General features: G+C 55.4%; 4 protein-coding genes and 1 non-coding gene across 5 annotated transcripts; all 5 read right to left on the bottom strand.

Annotated features, from left to right (window-relative positions):
- Positions 1-1,257: 1,257 nt before the first annotated feature.
- On the bottom strand, positions 1,258-3,447 carry BDZ83DRAFT_574984 (FAD binding domain-containing protein; the record flags this gene model as incomplete). Its single annotated transcript, XM_060504762.1, has 4 exons — positions 1,258-1,586; positions 1,637-2,671; positions 2,727-3,106; positions 3,164-3,447. 4 exons carry the CDS (start codon positions 3,445-3,447, stop codon positions 1,258-1,260), a joined length of 2,028 nt encoding a protein of 675 aa, XP_060366236.1.
- Positions 3,448-6,974: 3,527 nt separating this feature from the next.
- BDZ83DRAFT_718604 (WSC domain-containing protein) lies at positions 6,975-8,189 on the bottom strand (the record flags this gene model as incomplete). The annotated part of the gene is made up of 2 exons (XM_060512095.1): positions 6,975-7,346; positions 7,416-8,189. 2 exons carry the CDS (start codon positions 8,187-8,189, stop codon positions 6,975-6,977), a joined length of 1,146 nt encoding a protein of 381 aa, XP_060366235.1.
- A 1,635-nt stretch (positions 8,190-9,824) lies between these two features.
- Positions 9,825-11,501, bottom strand: BDZ83DRAFT_751016 (hard surface induced protein 3; the record flags this gene model as incomplete). The annotated part of the gene is made up of 2 exons (XM_060513994.1): positions 9,825-11,131; positions 11,201-11,501. 2 exons carry the CDS (start codon positions 11,499-11,501, stop codon positions 9,825-9,827), a joined length of 1,608 nt encoding a protein of 535 aa, XP_060366234.1.
- A 770-nt stretch (positions 11,502-12,271) lies between these two features.
- Positions 12,272-12,386, bottom strand: BDZ83DRAFT_t121. The gene has a single exon. It is a non-coding gene; the product is annotated as a tRNA-Leu (tRNA).
- Positions 12,387-13,151: 765 nt separating this feature from the next.
- BDZ83DRAFT_574951 (uncharacterized protein) lies at positions 13,152-15,692 on the bottom strand (the record flags this gene model as incomplete). The annotated part of the gene is made up of 1 exon (XM_060504758.1): positions 13,152-15,692. The coding sequence occupies one exon, from the start codon at positions 15,690-15,692 to the stop codon at positions 13,152-13,154; it is 2,541 nt and encodes an 846-aa protein (XP_060366233.1).
- Between the last annotated feature and the right edge of the window lie 1,510 nt (positions 15,693-17,202).

Here is a 17,202-nt window from a genome sequence, read left to right as displayed (position 1 = left end):
TCCTCCAACGGCCGACGCCCTTCCGTTCAACCGGTACGACGTGGGGTCCGGTCATCATCCCACCGGAGCCGACTCACTGCAGTGGAGTCACCCGGACCACGGACGTCGTCGGCATAGAAAACTTACCCAGCCGGCCAACCGCGCCGACCCAGTGCACTCCATCACGAGCCATGCCGCGCTCAAAAGTCCTCCACAACAAACGTCCACTTCCACGACTCCAAGAACCGAAACAAACAAACAAAAGGGCAAAACCACAAGACGCCAACGTAGAAGCAGGCATCTAGGCAGCGGGGGAAAGCCACACGCCGAGGCTTATCAGTTAGTAGACGACACGTGGAACAAAGTAATACAGTACCTTCTCTACGAACAATCCGTAGTGCACTAAATCTAGTACACATGACGACTTGGGCGAATGGCATGGGAGGTCTGCATCCCCATCACATCAGACGATAACCTCACGCCAGCCCTATCGGAATCGAATCATGCTCACGTCCCGGAACCCCGCAGCACCCTCATTGATGACCAACGGCCTGCCGCTGGGCGGTGACGGCCCCAACCCCCAATCCCCTCCTCCAGCCTACGCCTTAGAAAGCTACTCCCTCTTCTAGCGCATGCAGGCGCCACGCAGGGCAGCGGCAGGTCGGCCCCTTCGGAGGGAACAAGATCCTGGATGCTCACTGCTTAGGGTTGGGACTTGGGAAGGGACAAAAGAGCTGTCAGGGTGGGTGAGTACATGGGAAAATGGGAGATGACAGCTCGCATGAACCCTTCCAAACGTGGTGCCATGTTCTCACGATCATTGCCCTAGCCCGCCGCATACGTGGGCTCGTGGAGCTTAATTTGACCAGGGAAGTTGACCCAAAGCAGGAGATCTGCAATAAAACATTCCATCTATTGACATGTGTCTGCCTCATGTGGTAAATCTCATCCCAGAAAAGTTCAGCTATGGTGGAAAAAAAACAAAATGAGATCCAAGTACCCCTGCTTTGCAACAGAGCGTACTTAGTGACTGTCCCCTTTAGCTCCTGAAAATGCCGTGATAACAACCGTACCGCCGCCACACTCCCCAACACCTGCCGGATAAGTTGGAAGAGAGAAAGTGATGATTTCATATCTGCGTCTTTCCATGTATGCCTGGAGTCTTCCAGGCTATGGATTATGTGTTCGCGTTCGTCGTGTGAAGTGGGATTTGTATGGTACAAATATGCCCGAGTAAGAATGTCCCTGAATCGGACTCAAAATTAAGAGGATTTGTGTCTAAATTGCCATGGGGGTTGCGGTAGGGGTGGGCGATGCGCCGCCAGGCAGTTGGAGGAAACCGCCGTAGTATTCGTCTAGCCAACGGGCAGCTTCCTCGCCGGCGTCGTCCATGCTGGAATCCCATCGGCCAACGGAACCCACATAGCCGTCAGGTCGTACGTTGACAATGGAAACCTCACCGGGACCGAGGCTGCCAAGCCACTTGTTGGTGCAGAGCTGGCCACGCGTGTCCTGTTCTGGAATGTCGTCCAGGTAGAAGGTCCAGCGGCTGTCCTGGAGCAGGGCAGGCAGGTCCGAGATCTCTACATCATCTTTAGGCATTGTAGCTGTAACAAGTGTTAGTAATTAAACATGATTTCTGGCCATCAATACTCACTAATCAAGGCAAATGTGAAAAGATGGCTGACAGCCGTGTATCTCTCGGGCCGGTAGTAGATGTCTTCAGACGATGGCAGTCTGGGCTGCGCAGCGTAAGAAGCACTAGCCGAGGCCGAGAGCTTGCTGATGAAAGAGTTGGCTGAGGCGATGGATTGGCAGAAAGTTTCCAGGAAAGGGCTTGACGCCTGGATGTCCCACATCAAAAGGTAAATGCGGAACTGTCCGAGCATCGGAATGTCGAGCTGAATATCCACAGGATTTGAGTCGATGTATCTGGTGACCTTGGCCGGGGGAAGCAAGCAGCCAGGTCTGGCATCTCCCATAATGAGGCCTTGAGAGTCGGGCCTGTTCAGGGGGCTCTCAGAGTATTCAGCACCAATGCCAGAAATGAAACGGACATTCGTCTTGAAGTTCTCTGAGAGTGCTACCGCGTCACCTCCCGCAATCTGATTAGCGTGCTCGTAGTCGAAGTTGACGAGGTCAACAGCGATCTTTCTCCGCTCTTCTTCGTAACTCTCGAGCAGGCATTGCTTCGCGAGTCCTCGAATGCTCAGGTTGAGCTTCCACGCAATGTTCCAAGAGTCGTGCATAGAGGTGTTCATGCCCTGAGCAGACTTGGGGGAGTGCGTGTGACTGGCATCACCAGCGAGGAACGCCCTCAGATGGGGGTCGGTGAACCGACTGGCCACTCTCTGACCAATCTGGTAACGTCCAAACCACTCAATATACTTCCAGTCAACCTCGAAAGGCGCCATGATCTTCTTCGCTCGAGCCATGACGAATTCCTGGCCAAGCTCTCGCTTGTCGGCCTTGGGGTTCGCCTTGAGCTCAATGTAGAAACGGGTCATATTTCTCTCTCTCGGAATAATCAAGATAGAGCCGTATTCCTGGGAGTATACCAGCGTCTTGGACCAAATGTCTGGGAAATCGGTGATGAGTTCGCCATCGAGAACACCCCAGATTGCTGGTTGCGAAAGGCCAATAGCCCGCGCATCAGGAATGCTCTTTCGTACTTTGGAGTGGGCACCGTCACCTTTTTCTGATCAGTATATGCCTCTCACAGTGCAGCGGTTTTGTAGCTCACTCACATCCAACCAAATACTGTGTAAGAATTGTCCGCCGGTCTTGGGTCACGTTCGTGCGACAATTGACCTGTAGGGGCCCCGCCTTGTTTTCCGGAACGCTGTAGGACTCGAATGCGGTATTCCTCCGTACCTCGACCCCGCGCTTCTTCAAGTCATCAATAAAGAGGCCTTCAACCATACCCTGGTGAACGAGCAAAATGTAGGGATCGAGAACGTCGATAACGGGAGGGTAGTGGACCTCACGGCCCAATCTGTGCAGCGGCTCATCGGCAGTGCTTCGCCAGAAGGAGATATCGTAGACACGAACACCGCGGAGGAGCAGAGGGTCGGCGAGGCGCATTTGACGGAAAGTCTCGATCGTCTTGGGCTGCAATCCATCTGCTCTGTTTCGGGTATTAGCTTACAGAGGCAAGGTAGGTATGTGTATGTGGACTGTCTACCTTCCAACGGGTGTCTGGTCAGCTCTGTCGTCGATGACCTCGACCTTGATTCCAAAGCGCCCGAGATTGGCAGCTAGCATCAAACCAGCGGGGCCAGCACCAACCACGCACACCTGGGCCTCTATAGGAGGCTCAGGCAAGCTGCGCAGGAGGGTGAGTGTGTCTACGGTGGGATCGATAGCATGAAGACGGCCAGCGGCGGTGCCGGCCAGCCCATTCGTCGGGGCAGTCTGTCCGTTTTGGTCCTCCATTGAACCGTCCGAGTTAAGTACACCAGGTGCCATAGTCGAGAGACGTATTGTGATGTCACAGTCTCGTAGGACTGCCGAATCGAGGTAATTGGTCGTCGATACGTGATACTAGGTGGTTTGTAAAGTGAGTAACTAGCTAGCTAGCTATGGTAGAGGACCAATTGCCAACGGAATCGAACGATGGCTATTGGGGAGGTAGGTGTAGGTGTTTAGGCTGGCTGGCCGCGCTCGCACGGCTTGCGGTTGAAGACTTTCGAACGTGGGGTCAAGGATGTATATGCGCGGGCTTGAGATACACCACACTGGCGCTCAAAGGCACAGACTGAAGTAGGCGTGGAGCTCGAAGCGAAGCGAAGAGGTAAACGGGATGTATTCGTACGGGCTCCAGCCGTCAAGAGGTGTAGTGTGGTGTCTCGTCGTCCGAGGGGTCTTTGTCTTGTGTGCGACGCAAGGGAAAATTGTTGGGTCCCAGGAGGTGGTATTCGAGATATAATAATAATATGAGATACGGCAGGGTCGCTGAATATGCAGCCAGACCAGGGCGGATTAGAGACCAAGGACCAGAATAGTGGGTGTGTGGTGAGGTGGGTTTGCAAGTTGCAGCGAACGAGCAGCAAGGCCAATGACGGATGTTGCTGGACCAGGGCTGCAGCAGCAGACGGGACAAGTACACACAGGGAACGGGGAGAGAGCGCAGAGAGGGCAGACAAGACGGTGAGAAGATCAGAGAAGGGAAAAAAGGGAAGAGAGGAAAAAACAACCGACGAGTCCCTACAAGACCGAGAAAGTGGGAAAGAAAAAAAAAAAGAGGGGAGGGGCCTGCAGACTGATAGCTGGGTGGTTCGACAGAATTGGAGATTGCTTCGCGGATGCTTCAAACGATTTCAGAAAGTGGCATGATGAGCTTTTGGAGAGCGGCAGGAATCGAGTGAGAATCAGACCACCACGGATTATTTACCCATGCCTGCCATACTTTCAGCCTCTTCCCATTGGCCGACCCCCTCCGGAAGGGACAGCAGGGTCCAGCTGGTTGGGCGCTAGTCCCGTTTCGGTGTGCTCCAGAACGTGGCAGGTGCGTTCAGTGCTCCTTCCTCTACCTACGAATACCAATACCTAGGCCTGGCGTGCCTGGTTCACACCTTCCAGAATCCACGGATTGGACCTCTGAAGGCTGACGGATGACTGCGTTCACGCCATGGCGGGGGGAAGCCGCGACCGTTTATGAGGCCACTTTTTGACTTTAGCCTCGTTTCCAGCAACACCCGCCCGGTGTTTTTAAGCATCACCACTTCACTTTCACCTTCACTTCACCTCTCTTCCCCCCCTCAAGCTCCCACCCAATCCAACTCCGTCCCTCTCTTTTTACACTATGCCTACTGCCCTGCAAGGTATGGATATGGATAATGATACATCGCTGCTCACAAATCATTCAACCTCATCCGGCCTAATGAGTACCGTCCCATATCTTTCGATGGAGTCTTCACTCGGATTCCAGTCTTGACCCCTCCGCTTAGGTCCGCCTATGCACCTTGGCAGCTTGCACTCTCGGCGCCCAAGTGGGTTCGTTCGATAGAGTTGCAACCTCTGAATACCTTAAGCTAAGCGGTATGGAGTACGTACATGAACGACACCATCACGAGCAAATTACTCCAGACTTTGCAAATGTCGACATCTGTCACCCTCGCGTTCATACCCGTCCCATTATCACTGCACCACCAGCAGACTGCGGAAACATTCCAACGTTGGACCATCCTCCCCCGGGATTAGCTCCGCCGGCGGGTACCAAGTACGGAGGTTGGAAACGTGGAAACCCCCGATGCCGGGCATGGCATTGTCTTCTACTCCCGTCGGCCCCTTCCCCATGTTACGCCAATGCTCATCTCTGACATGGCGAGCTGCGAACGGATACATCATACACACAATCCAGTGTAGCAGCGCAGCCAGCATCTGACATGTCACTGTCACTGTCCCTGACGGAGCCCTATTCGTTTCTTTTTTCGACTTCTGACACCGGCTTTCTGCAACTTCCAGAGGCCCCCTACTTTTCACGTTCCTTCCAACAAGTTCTAAGCAGAACCCTGCGGCCCAACACACACCGCTGCGCCCGTCTTCACAACACCATGGCAGAACCCTACGAGACTTCAATTCTACGATGCCTTTCCTTTGCATAACATCCGCGGCACAGCTACGCCCTCGTATGGCAATGGCATGGTATGGCGTGGCTTGGGCCTATACCATTTGCTCTTCCAACTGCCGTATCCAATGTGCCTCATCCTGATGGCTATTTTCTCGCCCAACTATCGACCAACCCGGCCGACCTTAACGCAACACCACGCGGCTGCTCTCCAGATTTTCCGATCTGACCCCATTCACCAATACCAAGAACAGCAGACCCCGAGGGTACCGCCAACCTGGTCGTCCCCAGGTTTCTTTCTGGAAAGTCTTAGTCACTAGCACCGTCTTTTTTCCCTCAGGACCAAGACGGCACGTTGAGGGCTTTTTGACTAGACGGGCTAGTTCCATTGGCTTCTTACTCTGCCTGACCCTGGCTCTCCTCCTTCTGATCGGCGAGGCCCCGCGCAAAAGGCCTGCCTGCAGACCGGAGCCGACCGTCGACTGCTTGACCCCTGATCACGGATTGAGTGCGTCTGCTTCCAAAACATCCGGATCAAACAGGAGAAACAGCTCGCCTATCGATGCAGCTATCCCAACGCTGTGGCTCGATTGATAACAACGTCCCCTACTTCTCGGTGTAATCATTCTGGTTGGCTGTGAGAACGGCAACTTTTGCCGTCTCATCATGCGTTTTGCTCGTGGACAATCGGCAAAAGGCACTATGGAGTCTTCCCCTGCGTCACAGCTCTCACTCTCCCCGCGGCAAGTGACTTCTGGGGAATGCGAGTATCAAACACAAGCATATCGTGCGACTTGGCGTATGTATTCGAGCTAGCCAAGTGGTCTTCGTTCGAATTACGACAAATGAAGAAGCCTTCGTTCTACTCTTGAGATGGATGATAGAAAAGTGCTCCTAAGTGATCATAGCATGTGATCATACTGGTCATATGGTTTTGCTTAGGAGAGACATTACCTCTTTTCATAATCCCCATGCATCTTTCCATCCATATTCTGTTTATGACAGCTTTCACATAGCGTCCTCTCTGATACTGTTGATGAAATGCCACCCCTAAGCAGCACCAACACTTCGCGCGAATTCTCACAATAAGATGGCATCGTTTAAATAGGAGCCTCAATCTCGTGGTTCATTTGGCTTGATATTTCTCTTCCTACTATGTGGCTTCCTCGAGGACGATTTCGGCCTTGGAGACAGACGTTGGTGAAATGGGATGACACAGTTTGAGCAGAAGCCTTGGGACAAGATGCTGGACAGTTTCAGAGTTCAAAACTGTCACAACGGGCGTAATGATGCTAAATAGTGTTTATCTTGGTACACTCTAACATCACCCGGCACTTGTTCATCCATCGCTTTGAGCTGCGGTGCGATCTCTCCATTGAATTATAATCATAGCATTACAGACGCAGTGGTCAGATTTACCCAAATATCATACACGCGGACAAGCTTGGGTCTTCAAAAAGTCGACCCGAACCTCCTTCTCCCCTCCCAAAACAAGATCGAAACTGGTGCTCCAGCCGCTCGTTGCAAGCTGCACCTGCGCACGGAGGAGCGCATACCCGCTATCCTCCTCGCCCGTTGCCGCGAGCTCGACGCTCTCGACGTCGAGCCTCCTGTGGATCGCCTCGGAACGCCGCACGAGACGCACAATGTCCATCGTCACGGCATCTGCCGCGCGCTCCTTCAACACCGCGGCCGTGACGGTGAATGTGCGTTCGTTGTTCACGCTCGTCCGGTTGACGCAAGAGGAGGCTGCTTGGTAGAGCAGCGCGTCGTCCAGCGGGAACCCGGCACCATCGTTCTTATACACGGATGTGGCGTTGCTCGACGGCGTCGTCAGGTGGACAAGGAAGCTGCTTATACCGCTCACTGCGCTGATGGCCGTCTCAAACTGGTACCAGGCGAACGTCTCGCCCCAGAGGCCGTACGTGACGCCGCCTCCGTCGAGCGTCGCGGGGATAACAACGGAACCCTGGCCCCCTCGGTCTGCAAAGCTCAGATGGACGGCCAAATCGCCCGCGTCCCGCCCCGTCCCCTCTGTCGTCCTCACGCGCACCCAGCCGCTAAACGCAAGGCTCCCGTTGCCGCCCAGCGCCAACGTGACGTAGGGCTTGATATCGACGGGCTCGACGGGCTCCGTTAACTGCACCGTCGCGGGCACGGTATCAATCATGTGCGTAAACACGTCGGCGCACGCCGTCCTGAAACCGTTCTTGGTACACCCCAGGTCCCTGATCGTCTTGTTCCCGTCCGACGAGAAGATGTGCTTGTCCGAGTTGAGCGTCTCGTTCCGCCCAACGACCAACGGGTTCGACGTGTTGCCCCGGATATACTCCGTCGCGATCCGGTTATCAAAGTCGTCAAACGTGCTATCGAACTTGGTCACCGTGTCCGGGCTCGGGTCGAGGCCCGTAATGTGCGGGTTATTCCGGCTGTGCACGCCGCCGAGGGTATGCCCACACGCCACGAGCGAAATCATCTCGCTCTGGCTGAATCCGGCCTTTGCAAACGTCGCCAGCGTCGTGTTGAGCGGCGTCTGCGGCTCCGGCACGCCCGCGGGGCCGGCGGTGCTGGCGTCGACACGTCCCGCGCGGAAGGGCATCCTCGCGCCGCCGCAGCCCGCGTTGGCGACGACGACGCTCATGGCGAGCAGGTCGGCAGCGGAGGCGCGGATCGAGTAGAGGTTGCTGAAGAAGTTGAAGGTGTTGTTGAAGGCCGCGCCGCCGTTCTCGGCGCGACCGACCTCGAACCAGATGGAGCCGTCTAGGCCGCCCGTCCCCGCGGCGGCGTCGGTGGTGGCTACGTCGTGGAAGGCGGTGCGGATCCACTCGGCGGCGAACTGGCGGCCGGCGATATTGCCGCCAAAAGAGCAAGGGGTCACGCCTGGAAGTTTTGTGGTGTAAGACAGGGTAGAGTGCTCATGTGGTGGAGGAGGAGGGGGCAAGAAGGGTGCGGCGTAGATCACGAACCTTCGACGAAGCCCCTGCTGCGGTATCCTGTCTGCAATGAGAGGATATCTTCGATCTCATCGTACTTGGAAGGCCAGACGTATGCGGCTCCCACGCCATGCGACAGCGCGGCGATGCCGCTGGTGACGGCAACGACAAGTCCGCCGCCTCTCATTGTCAACGCAGGTCTTCGGGATGTACCTCAAACAAGCGTATGATCAGAGAGAAAGAAAGTCCAATCAAAACGAGGAAAAACGCTGGCAGACACCCCAAGGAAAAAACCCACGTCGCAGGCGCGAAGATTGATGCCGGGTATTGCTTTATAAATCCCCATTATAGCATTGGACCCGGCCCTTTGGACACTTGTTTTGCCCAGGGGTTTTTTTTTTTTATTGACTCCATTACGTGGAAGAGGGTCAATTGGTCTTTTGTTGTTTCCCACTCGGGGAACTTTTTTTTGAGAAAAAGAGCGAGAGCTCCAGTATCGCCAAGACGTCAGGGAAACGGATCTACTTGCATCGGGACCCTGGCCCAATTGAGCATCTCTGCCCGGAACTCGTGGGTTCTTGTTGGCGGCAACGAACCTCTGCAGTGCGAAGTTGCTGCCGCTGCATAGCTGCATAGCTGCAGGTTCGAGAAAAACCCCTCGCAGCTAAAAAGGGTGTGGATAAACGTCAAATAACTATAAACTAGTTCTCTAGACTCGGCCGAGTCGGTCCTAGTTTCCATCATTCATGGGATAGAGGCAATTCTGCCCCAGACCCAGAGGAAGGGTATCCCCTTGACAATCAGGAAACCCGGGCGGGATACGAGTGTGGGAGGTAAGACCCGCGCGGAATGGCCGACAAAGCTGGGTTATCAGATGTTAAAACGGGAAAAAAAAGTTATCTGATCGAACAGGGGGTCGGTCTGTAATATCAAACGTCCCCGCTGCCGTTGTGGGGGGAGAAGAGGACTCGGCGGCGACTCGAGGGATTTGAGAAACCAACCTAAACAGGTGATCCGGCTTAGCTTTATGGCGTGGAATCCTGTCCGGACAATATTCATCCTTCCTTCTTCCTTCGTTGACGGCACAGTGGTTGATGTTAAAGGTAGGTGTTCACTTCTCAACGAGATGATGATGTGAACCTTGCGTTCGAGGAAGAAATGATTCCCATCTCAAATCAGATGTTGTCGAATACCAGATTATCTGTTGTCATTCATGATACGACGCTCCTTTGCCATATTACCCACGCAAGACTCCAACAACTTTCATTAAGTATGTCCCACTCTTCACAGCCCCCCAGGGAAGTGTAGCAACATTGCAATACAAGTAGTATAACACGCCTTCTCTACCTCCTCTTATCAATCAACTTCCCCTCAAACCAGGCTGCAAACTTGACAGCATTGGCATCCAAATACCTTTGCGCAAAGTCAGCCACGCACACCACGCCAGGCATAAAGAAACACGTCGCCAGCAGCACCCCAAACGTAAACTGTCCGCTCGTCTCCGCCCCCGTCAGCCCCGTGAAGAAGCGCACGAGGTGCCACCCGTACAGCCACAGCAGCGAGCCGTGAACGAGGTACAGCGCGTAAGAGATGCGGCCAAAGTACTGAATCAACCGGTTCATGAAGAGCGGCTGCAGGAACGGGGACCGGTCGACCGACAAGACGAGCCAGGCGGACGCGAGCGGGATCCAGAGGTACTCGCCCTCGCTGTAGCGCTCTGGCGTGATGGCGGCGAGCGTTTTGTAGCCCGGCGAGAGACCTGCCGTGCCGGTGCCCTTTGGGTACGAGAGGAGCCAGAGCGCGCCGAGGAAGGAGATGGTGCCGAAGACCTTTTTGGATACGCTGTAGGTTGGTGACGATGTGAGGGAGAAGCTCAGCCGGGCGAAGCGGCCCTGTGGTCCCGGGGTTGCTGCTGCTGCCACGTACGGCAGGGTGTTGTTCCCCATGGCGGGCTGCCAGTAGAAATGCAGGTTGGCGCAGAGGAGCCCGGCGAGGAAGAGGAAGTACTGCCAGTAGTTGAAGTAGAGTGTGTACGCCACGAGGAAGAGGTTCATGCCGAGCCTAACCCGGGTGCGTAACCTCGAAAAGGCGACATGGGCGAGGAAGATGACCAGAGAACAGTCAAACTCGATCGGAATCGTCCATAATGTAGGTTCATACGGATATCCCTCGCCCCTACGCAGGTTCCTCCCAAACGGATCCGACAACCCGATGAGGTTCATCGCCCAGTCCCACAGCTGGTCGTATGCGCGATCGAACCGCGGAGGCCGCAGCGCCGGCACGGCCACGCCCGACGTCGGGATCTCGAACCAGCCAAAATACGAAATCCACGCAATCACAAACGTCGTCATCGCGGGCGGAAGAAACAGGCGAATGTGCCGCCTAAAGGCCGACGAGGCGGCGGCGGTGGCGAACTCGGCCGTCTTGTGCTGGCCGAGGAGCTTCAGGGGCTTGTAGCTCAGCGCGAACCCGGAGATGACGAAGAAGACGCAGACGGACCAGAAGCCGGAGATGACGAGGCGGATGATGGGCAGCTGGATGAACATGGGGTCGTCGTCGCTCATGAAGCCGCGGTGGATGTTCATGTTGGCCGTGACAAGGGACCAGTGGTGGCAGACGACGAAGAAGGCGGCTACACCGCGGAGACCGTCTGTGGTTTCGGAGGGTCTTGTCAGCATTTGTACTTTGAGACTGGAAGACGATTTGAAGCAGAACTTACCGAGCCATGCTGTGGGATGAAGCGGCTTCTGGACGGCGTTGGGATCCGAGGTCTTGAGGAAGCTTGGTATCAGAGCACGGAAGACGTTTCTGGGGTATCGTAGCCACACAGGCAGCCGCCGGGCTCGAGGATGTGTCCGAGGAACAACGACACCAAAGTCGTCGTCGTGATCCACCAGGGGGATCTCTTCCTCTGCTTCGTAGGCTTCCTTGCTCGGGGTGTCGAGGTCCAATGGGTCGATCCCCTCACCGTCGTATGAGTTTGGCAAGTGCCTCAAGTGACACTCAGCCTGTGATGCCATGGCGTCAGTCCCAATATTTCCAGGCATGGCTTAAGTCGTCCACAGTCCTGCCAAGAATGTGAAGCTTCCGCAGGATGGTTCTCCTCTTGGATCGACAGGAGAAGAGAGAGAAAGGAGAGGGGAGAGGGGAGCGGAAAACGGATACCAGTATGCCGCACAAGCATGAGCGGGCCGACACCATGTATTAAACCATACCGAAAGGCCGGTGATTCATCGTGCCCGCCATCTTTGCCCGTTCCCAAGCCTTCAACGTTGTTTTCTGGATATCCGATCTGAAAACGATCAGCCGGGCAAGGCTAGCGGGTTTCGCCAAGATCGTCGCCGTCTAGGGCGAATCCGACGTCAATGAGGTCGTTCGTGAGGACGCATTGCGGATAGGATCGAAAGCCACGGCGTGGGAGTGAGACAATTCGGCCAAGAACTCGCTCCTCGTGCCGGGAATTATGTGCAGGCGTCTCGGATATTGGCTTGGCTTTGGTGTCACCCGAGAGGCGGCGTAAGCTCCGTTTGCATCTATTCTGATGTATGTCGTCAACATGGAATGGCGCTGCTGACGACTACCTGTGCTTGAGGAGAAAACATACATCAGCGTACCTCCTTCGTCCAATGTTGATTTATTTCGTCGTGCACGGCTTGGACCTCGACGAACACAAGCATTCCACGTCCCCTTGCTCCCCGTCGCATCCATTGCCTCACGTTACACAAAACCAACTCTTTGGGATGGTAATTGATCAAAAGCGTTCATGACAATGGTCTGAGAATGCAAAAAATGATAACTGTGAGATTCGAACTCACGCCTCTTGCGAGACCAGAATACTCATCCGTTGGACGGATGAAGCTTAGTAAGCTTGAGTCTGGCGCCTTAGACCGCTCGGCCAAGTTACCTTGTTGAACTTTTCGCAGAGTTAGCGTCTAATCAAGGACACGCAAAGTCTCCACCCCGCTTTCGCCGATGCTGCCCGCCTCGACGTCAATTTTAGACAGACCCGACTTACAAACGTAACATCCATAATCTCTTGCCGAAGTTCACGCTGATTATGTCTTATGTTGTTTGTCAATTCGCCTTGATTCGCACGCTAGAAGCTGGTAGACGAATGACGCATTCGAATTGAAGATTTATGAAAAGGGTGTTTGCGTTGCAGTCCGACCCTCCGTCAGGTCTTCGTATCACGTCTGCTTCCTCCATGTTGGGGAATGCCACCGCGGCGAACTGTCTCTCCACTCGGTTGTACTTACGATATTTTCTGACCTTGGCACGCGCTCCGAAAAAGGAGATTGTCCCTCAGTGTGATTGCCCTTCGGTAGTGTATTCCATGGGGAATCATATGAAAGAACCAAGAGACTAACTTAGGAGACTGCCACCCAATCGTATCTCTCATCCTTGCGCAACGTCTCCGATGGCCCATCCCTTCCATAAGCTCGATCTCAATTCTGAGACTTCATTCATCATGTCCCCGACTATAGAGTGAATATTAAACTCATTGAGAAATAGAGATAGGGGCCTCGGTACTGCAAATGCCAACCCCCCGCCCCCGAAGAGCGCCGAAGAGAATGTCATGAAGAGATAGTCACAGAAGCAGTAATATACCCCGCGTTCCTTGCCAATTGAACCTTTTGTCTATTCCCTTCATAGAAAGCCACCACTTGTTTTTACTTCCAAAACCCAAGAGCGAGAACTTTCTCTCCATCAACTCCCCAAATCGACCTGGCTTTAACATACGCCGTTGCCTGCCCCTTTTCTCCTCCAGAAGACCCGGCCGGAGCCGCAGCAACAACCACACACTTTGGCACATTGAGATACATCAAATATGGTTGATCTCCTCCTTCACCAGCATCTCCAACAGACTCCCGGTACGCCCTCCTCATCCACGCCTCCACCTCGTCAAAGGACTTCGACGCACGTGTAGCAGGACCACTAACAGCAAGCCACGCGATGGTAGAATGCACCAACGTCCCCGACACAACAACGTGGCAAACACGTCTGTAGAAAGGAACATCAGCCGAAGGTGCCAGATCAGCGGACCGGTACTCGACAGACGACGAGGGCACCTTTGCAAGGCCAAGGTGAGCATGCCACTCGACGCCGGCCTGGCGGGGCAGCTCCTCGACCTCGACGGAGAAGAAGGGCGGAACGGGACCCTCGGCCTCTCCGTCGTCCCCGCCTCCGTCGGCCGTCACAACAGCCGACCAATCCGGGAGTTTTTGCGCCGCCGCCGCGTCCTCGCCGAGAGACATGTACGCCGGGTTAAACTTGCGATCCCACAAGTCGGGCCCGCCGGCCCCATCGCCATCTCCGTCCTCGTCCTCATCGTGCTTGTGAACGGCCTTCCACGCGGCCGCGGCAAGTTGACCTTGCCGTCTCATGTCTGCCTCCTCTGGCGTACGCGGGAAGTATGCCACCGCGCTGGTCCAGAGCTGCACCTTCATCTCGGTGGCAATGCGCCAGAGGTGCTGCAGAGAAAGAGTGATTTGCATCTCCAGGTTGCCCTCCTTTTCCGTGGGTAAGATCATGCTCGCCGGGACGAGCGGGATTTGGCCCGCAATCGTCACTGCTCTGATATCGGCGTGTGTCGTATCTTGACGGCCGCCTCTCAGGGGTACATCGATTGCCTGGCTGTAGGGGCCGATGTTGGCTGGCGCCCAGTACGATCTCGACTGCACATGGAGTCCATTCCGTTCACGAGGCTCCAACACAGGTTTTATCGTCAGATGGACATTGATGGCACTTCCGGTCTGTAGTTCGCCACAAGAAATCGTTACTCTGGATGGAGGATTAGGGTGCTGGAAGAGTTTACTGTAGATCTTGTTGATGGCTGGGAAATCCGACATGGACTGCAAGACGATGATGGTATTGGTAATGGCCGTAGTCGGCAGCGGCGGAGTGTGGCCAGCAAGAAGCTTCTGAATCTGCTGTACTATGTCCTCGGTCTGCTGCTCGACAGACGAGTCCTGGCCCGATACCGCCTGAGCAGCGGAGGACCAGTGAATATCGTCCGAAGGAGTTCTCGGTAGCACCGGTGTTTTGCCATCACTTTGCGTGAAGCCGTCGACGGATGATGATGAGTCCGGTATTGGCACCTGACCATCCCGAGCCGCGGGCAATGACTCTAGGATAGACTGAAACCGAGGATCCAAGGCATCGGGAACCCGGGGCGGGGAGCAGCTTTCTCCCGTGGCCGCGTCTGGGGCTCGCTTTTCTCGGACACTCGCCCCCTGAAAGCTCAACCACGACGTCCCGCCGCCCTCCCTCACGGTCCGCCTGCCGGACTCCGGCACCTCGATGGCCTTTTTGAACAGCCCAGGCGGGCCGTCCAAGACGAGCGTCTCGAACTCGCCCCCCTCTCCAATGACGGCACCCTCGGCGGCGCCAAAACGTCGGAGGGCACGCTTTACGCGCGACGCGCCAGCGATACTGCTCACCTTCTCCCACAAGAAATCGTCATCAAGCCCCGCGCTCGCGACCTTGATGATCCTCGCGTCGAGACCGGCGGCCGCCATGTCGTGGAGCAGTTGGGCGTCCTCGACGGCGCCCGGAACCACCGGGGGCAGCACGGGATACTTCCACAAGTACGCCAGCGGCGTGAGGCCCAGGCGTAGCGCGACGGATTCCACGCGCGTCCGCTGGTACGTGGACAAGATGGCTCCCGCACAGAGAGCGTTGGCCTCCGGGTGGTTCGCCATGACAGTACGGAGGAGGGGCACCATGCTTTCCGTCTCATCCGCGTCACCGTCACCGTCACCGTCAGCACCACTCGACGGCACGGCATGGGAGTCGTAGTCTCTGCCCTCGTACTTGGCGCCGCCGTAGATGGGCTGGCGGTAGAGCGGCAAGCCGGTGGCGTCCGCGTATAAGGGTATGACCTGGTGGCCGACGGTCTGGTACATGAAACTATTCAGGTCGGCTTCATCATCGGCCCCTTTACCAGCCTCCTCCTCCTCCACGGGCTTCTCTTCCTTTCCTGTAGACTGATCTGACAGCTGCACATCCTTGACGTGATCCCTCGTGGGCTTGTAAATGACTGTTGCTGGGGCCGAGCGCGTGGCGTCGGAGCCGGCGCTGACGGAGGCGGAGGGGAAGAGATTAGCGAGTGCCACGAGTCGGTGCCCGTTCCTCTGGCAATGCAGGGCGGAGAAGAAACTGTCCTTGCCGCCCGAGACCAGGGCGATGACATTGAGCTGTTCGGATGACATGGCAGGCAGGCAGACTTCAGCCTGGCGTCCGACGTTATGCAGGCGGACGGTAGGACTGAGGGACTCGGGCGCGTACGTCTGTCCGTGTGTCTCTACGGATATGTGATGCCTTGTGCCCCGCGATCTGTGCTGTGCAGTGTGCAATTTCTGTGCAGGCCCTCGCGTTGGCGTATGCGTCCGGGCGTAAAGTGTGGAAAAGCCTTTGTGCACAGAGTCAATGGTCCGAGATTGATGGGCCTGTCTGGGTCTTTGCGCACCACGGAGGTATGACGGGATGGGGACTGACAGATTCGTCTAGACCTCAAGGGGACCCTTGAATGATTTGGAGCTCCGTCTTCGGGACGTCGCGGCGTCGCGAGGCCGGGACTACGGATAGCGGTTGATAAGTGTTGAAGTGGTTTGAGCCTCTGATGTGGTACAAGACGGAGACTGTGAGGAACCCGGTACGTTTGGATTTCTGATATGGAGGAGAAGGAGGGGAACGTTAAAAAAAAAAAAAAAAAAAAAAAAAAAAAAAAGACGGGCCCACTGATTGTAGGTTTGATATGGAGCTCAATACGGAAAGCAAGAGAAAACGGTTCAACTTAACGATGGAAAGGTCATGATTAATCTGTACGGATAGTACCTGCATTATTCACAACTTCACAGCGATTGCAGCTTATCCGCTGGTAGAATGCTCCCATTCTACGTGAGGAATGGAAGTCGCAATTCCTTCTATTGCATGGGTTGATGATGTGGGTAGTGGTCAACCGTTAAGATGCTCCCCGGCTCTCATCGAATCATTCCCTGGTAACGGTATCCGTACGCATAAGATACCTTACAGAAGGCAAGACAAGCTTGACAAGGTGAAGTGAGGTGAGGTACTCCGTACCCGCCAAAACGGCACGGCAGCTGGATGCAATAGAAGCTATGGAGACCCTGGCCTCCAAGTCGTTCCTTGCAGCGATTTCCCTCCATCGAGATCCGACTGGCCGGCCTCGACTCCTTCTTTGTCCATCAGTGGATGCTGTCCCGGGGGCCCTTGGGAGGAAGGGGAGGGGAACATATGGTACAGTACCACATTACAAACATGACTGTTGGATGATAGAAAGCCGTTACGACGACTGACTGGAGAGTATCCATTCTCATACCCTTCGCTAGCCCTCGGCTGTCTCTGGTCTGGGTTACGTTCGGCTCATGGGGGGTTGGGTACATAGTAAAAAAAGGTGGTAATTTGATATTCGTTAGTCGGGGGCCCCGGTCAGTTCCGCGCCGCTGGGGACTCGGGACTGGTGGACAACGGGTGGGGTCCTTTTCGGGGGTAGCCTGGAAGGAAATTCCAAAACCTGGCCGCCCTCCCGGGGGCCCGGCCGTCTCGAACGCCTCGGTTCCCAGGATGAGGGAATCCCCTTCAGCTTGAGTTGCCAAACTCCGCCGGTCCCGTTAGTGTTAGGGGACCTGGTTCTGGCCTTTGATTCCTTGAAGCCTTGGAGAGGGGGCTTTGGGGTCGCGGGCGGCGACGGGCCTTGTA

Source organism: Colletotrichum acutatum (assembly GCF_030867785.1).
Source record: "Colletotrichum acutatum strain CBS 112980 chromosome Unknown BDZ83scaffold_34, whole genome shotgun sequence".
In the NCBI taxonomy this organism is placed as follows: domain Eukaryota; kingdom Fungi; phylum Ascomycota; class Sordariomycetes; order Glomerellales; family Glomerellaceae; genus Colletotrichum; species Colletotrichum acutatum.
This window is presented reverse-complemented; position numbering and strand designations above follow the sequence as displayed.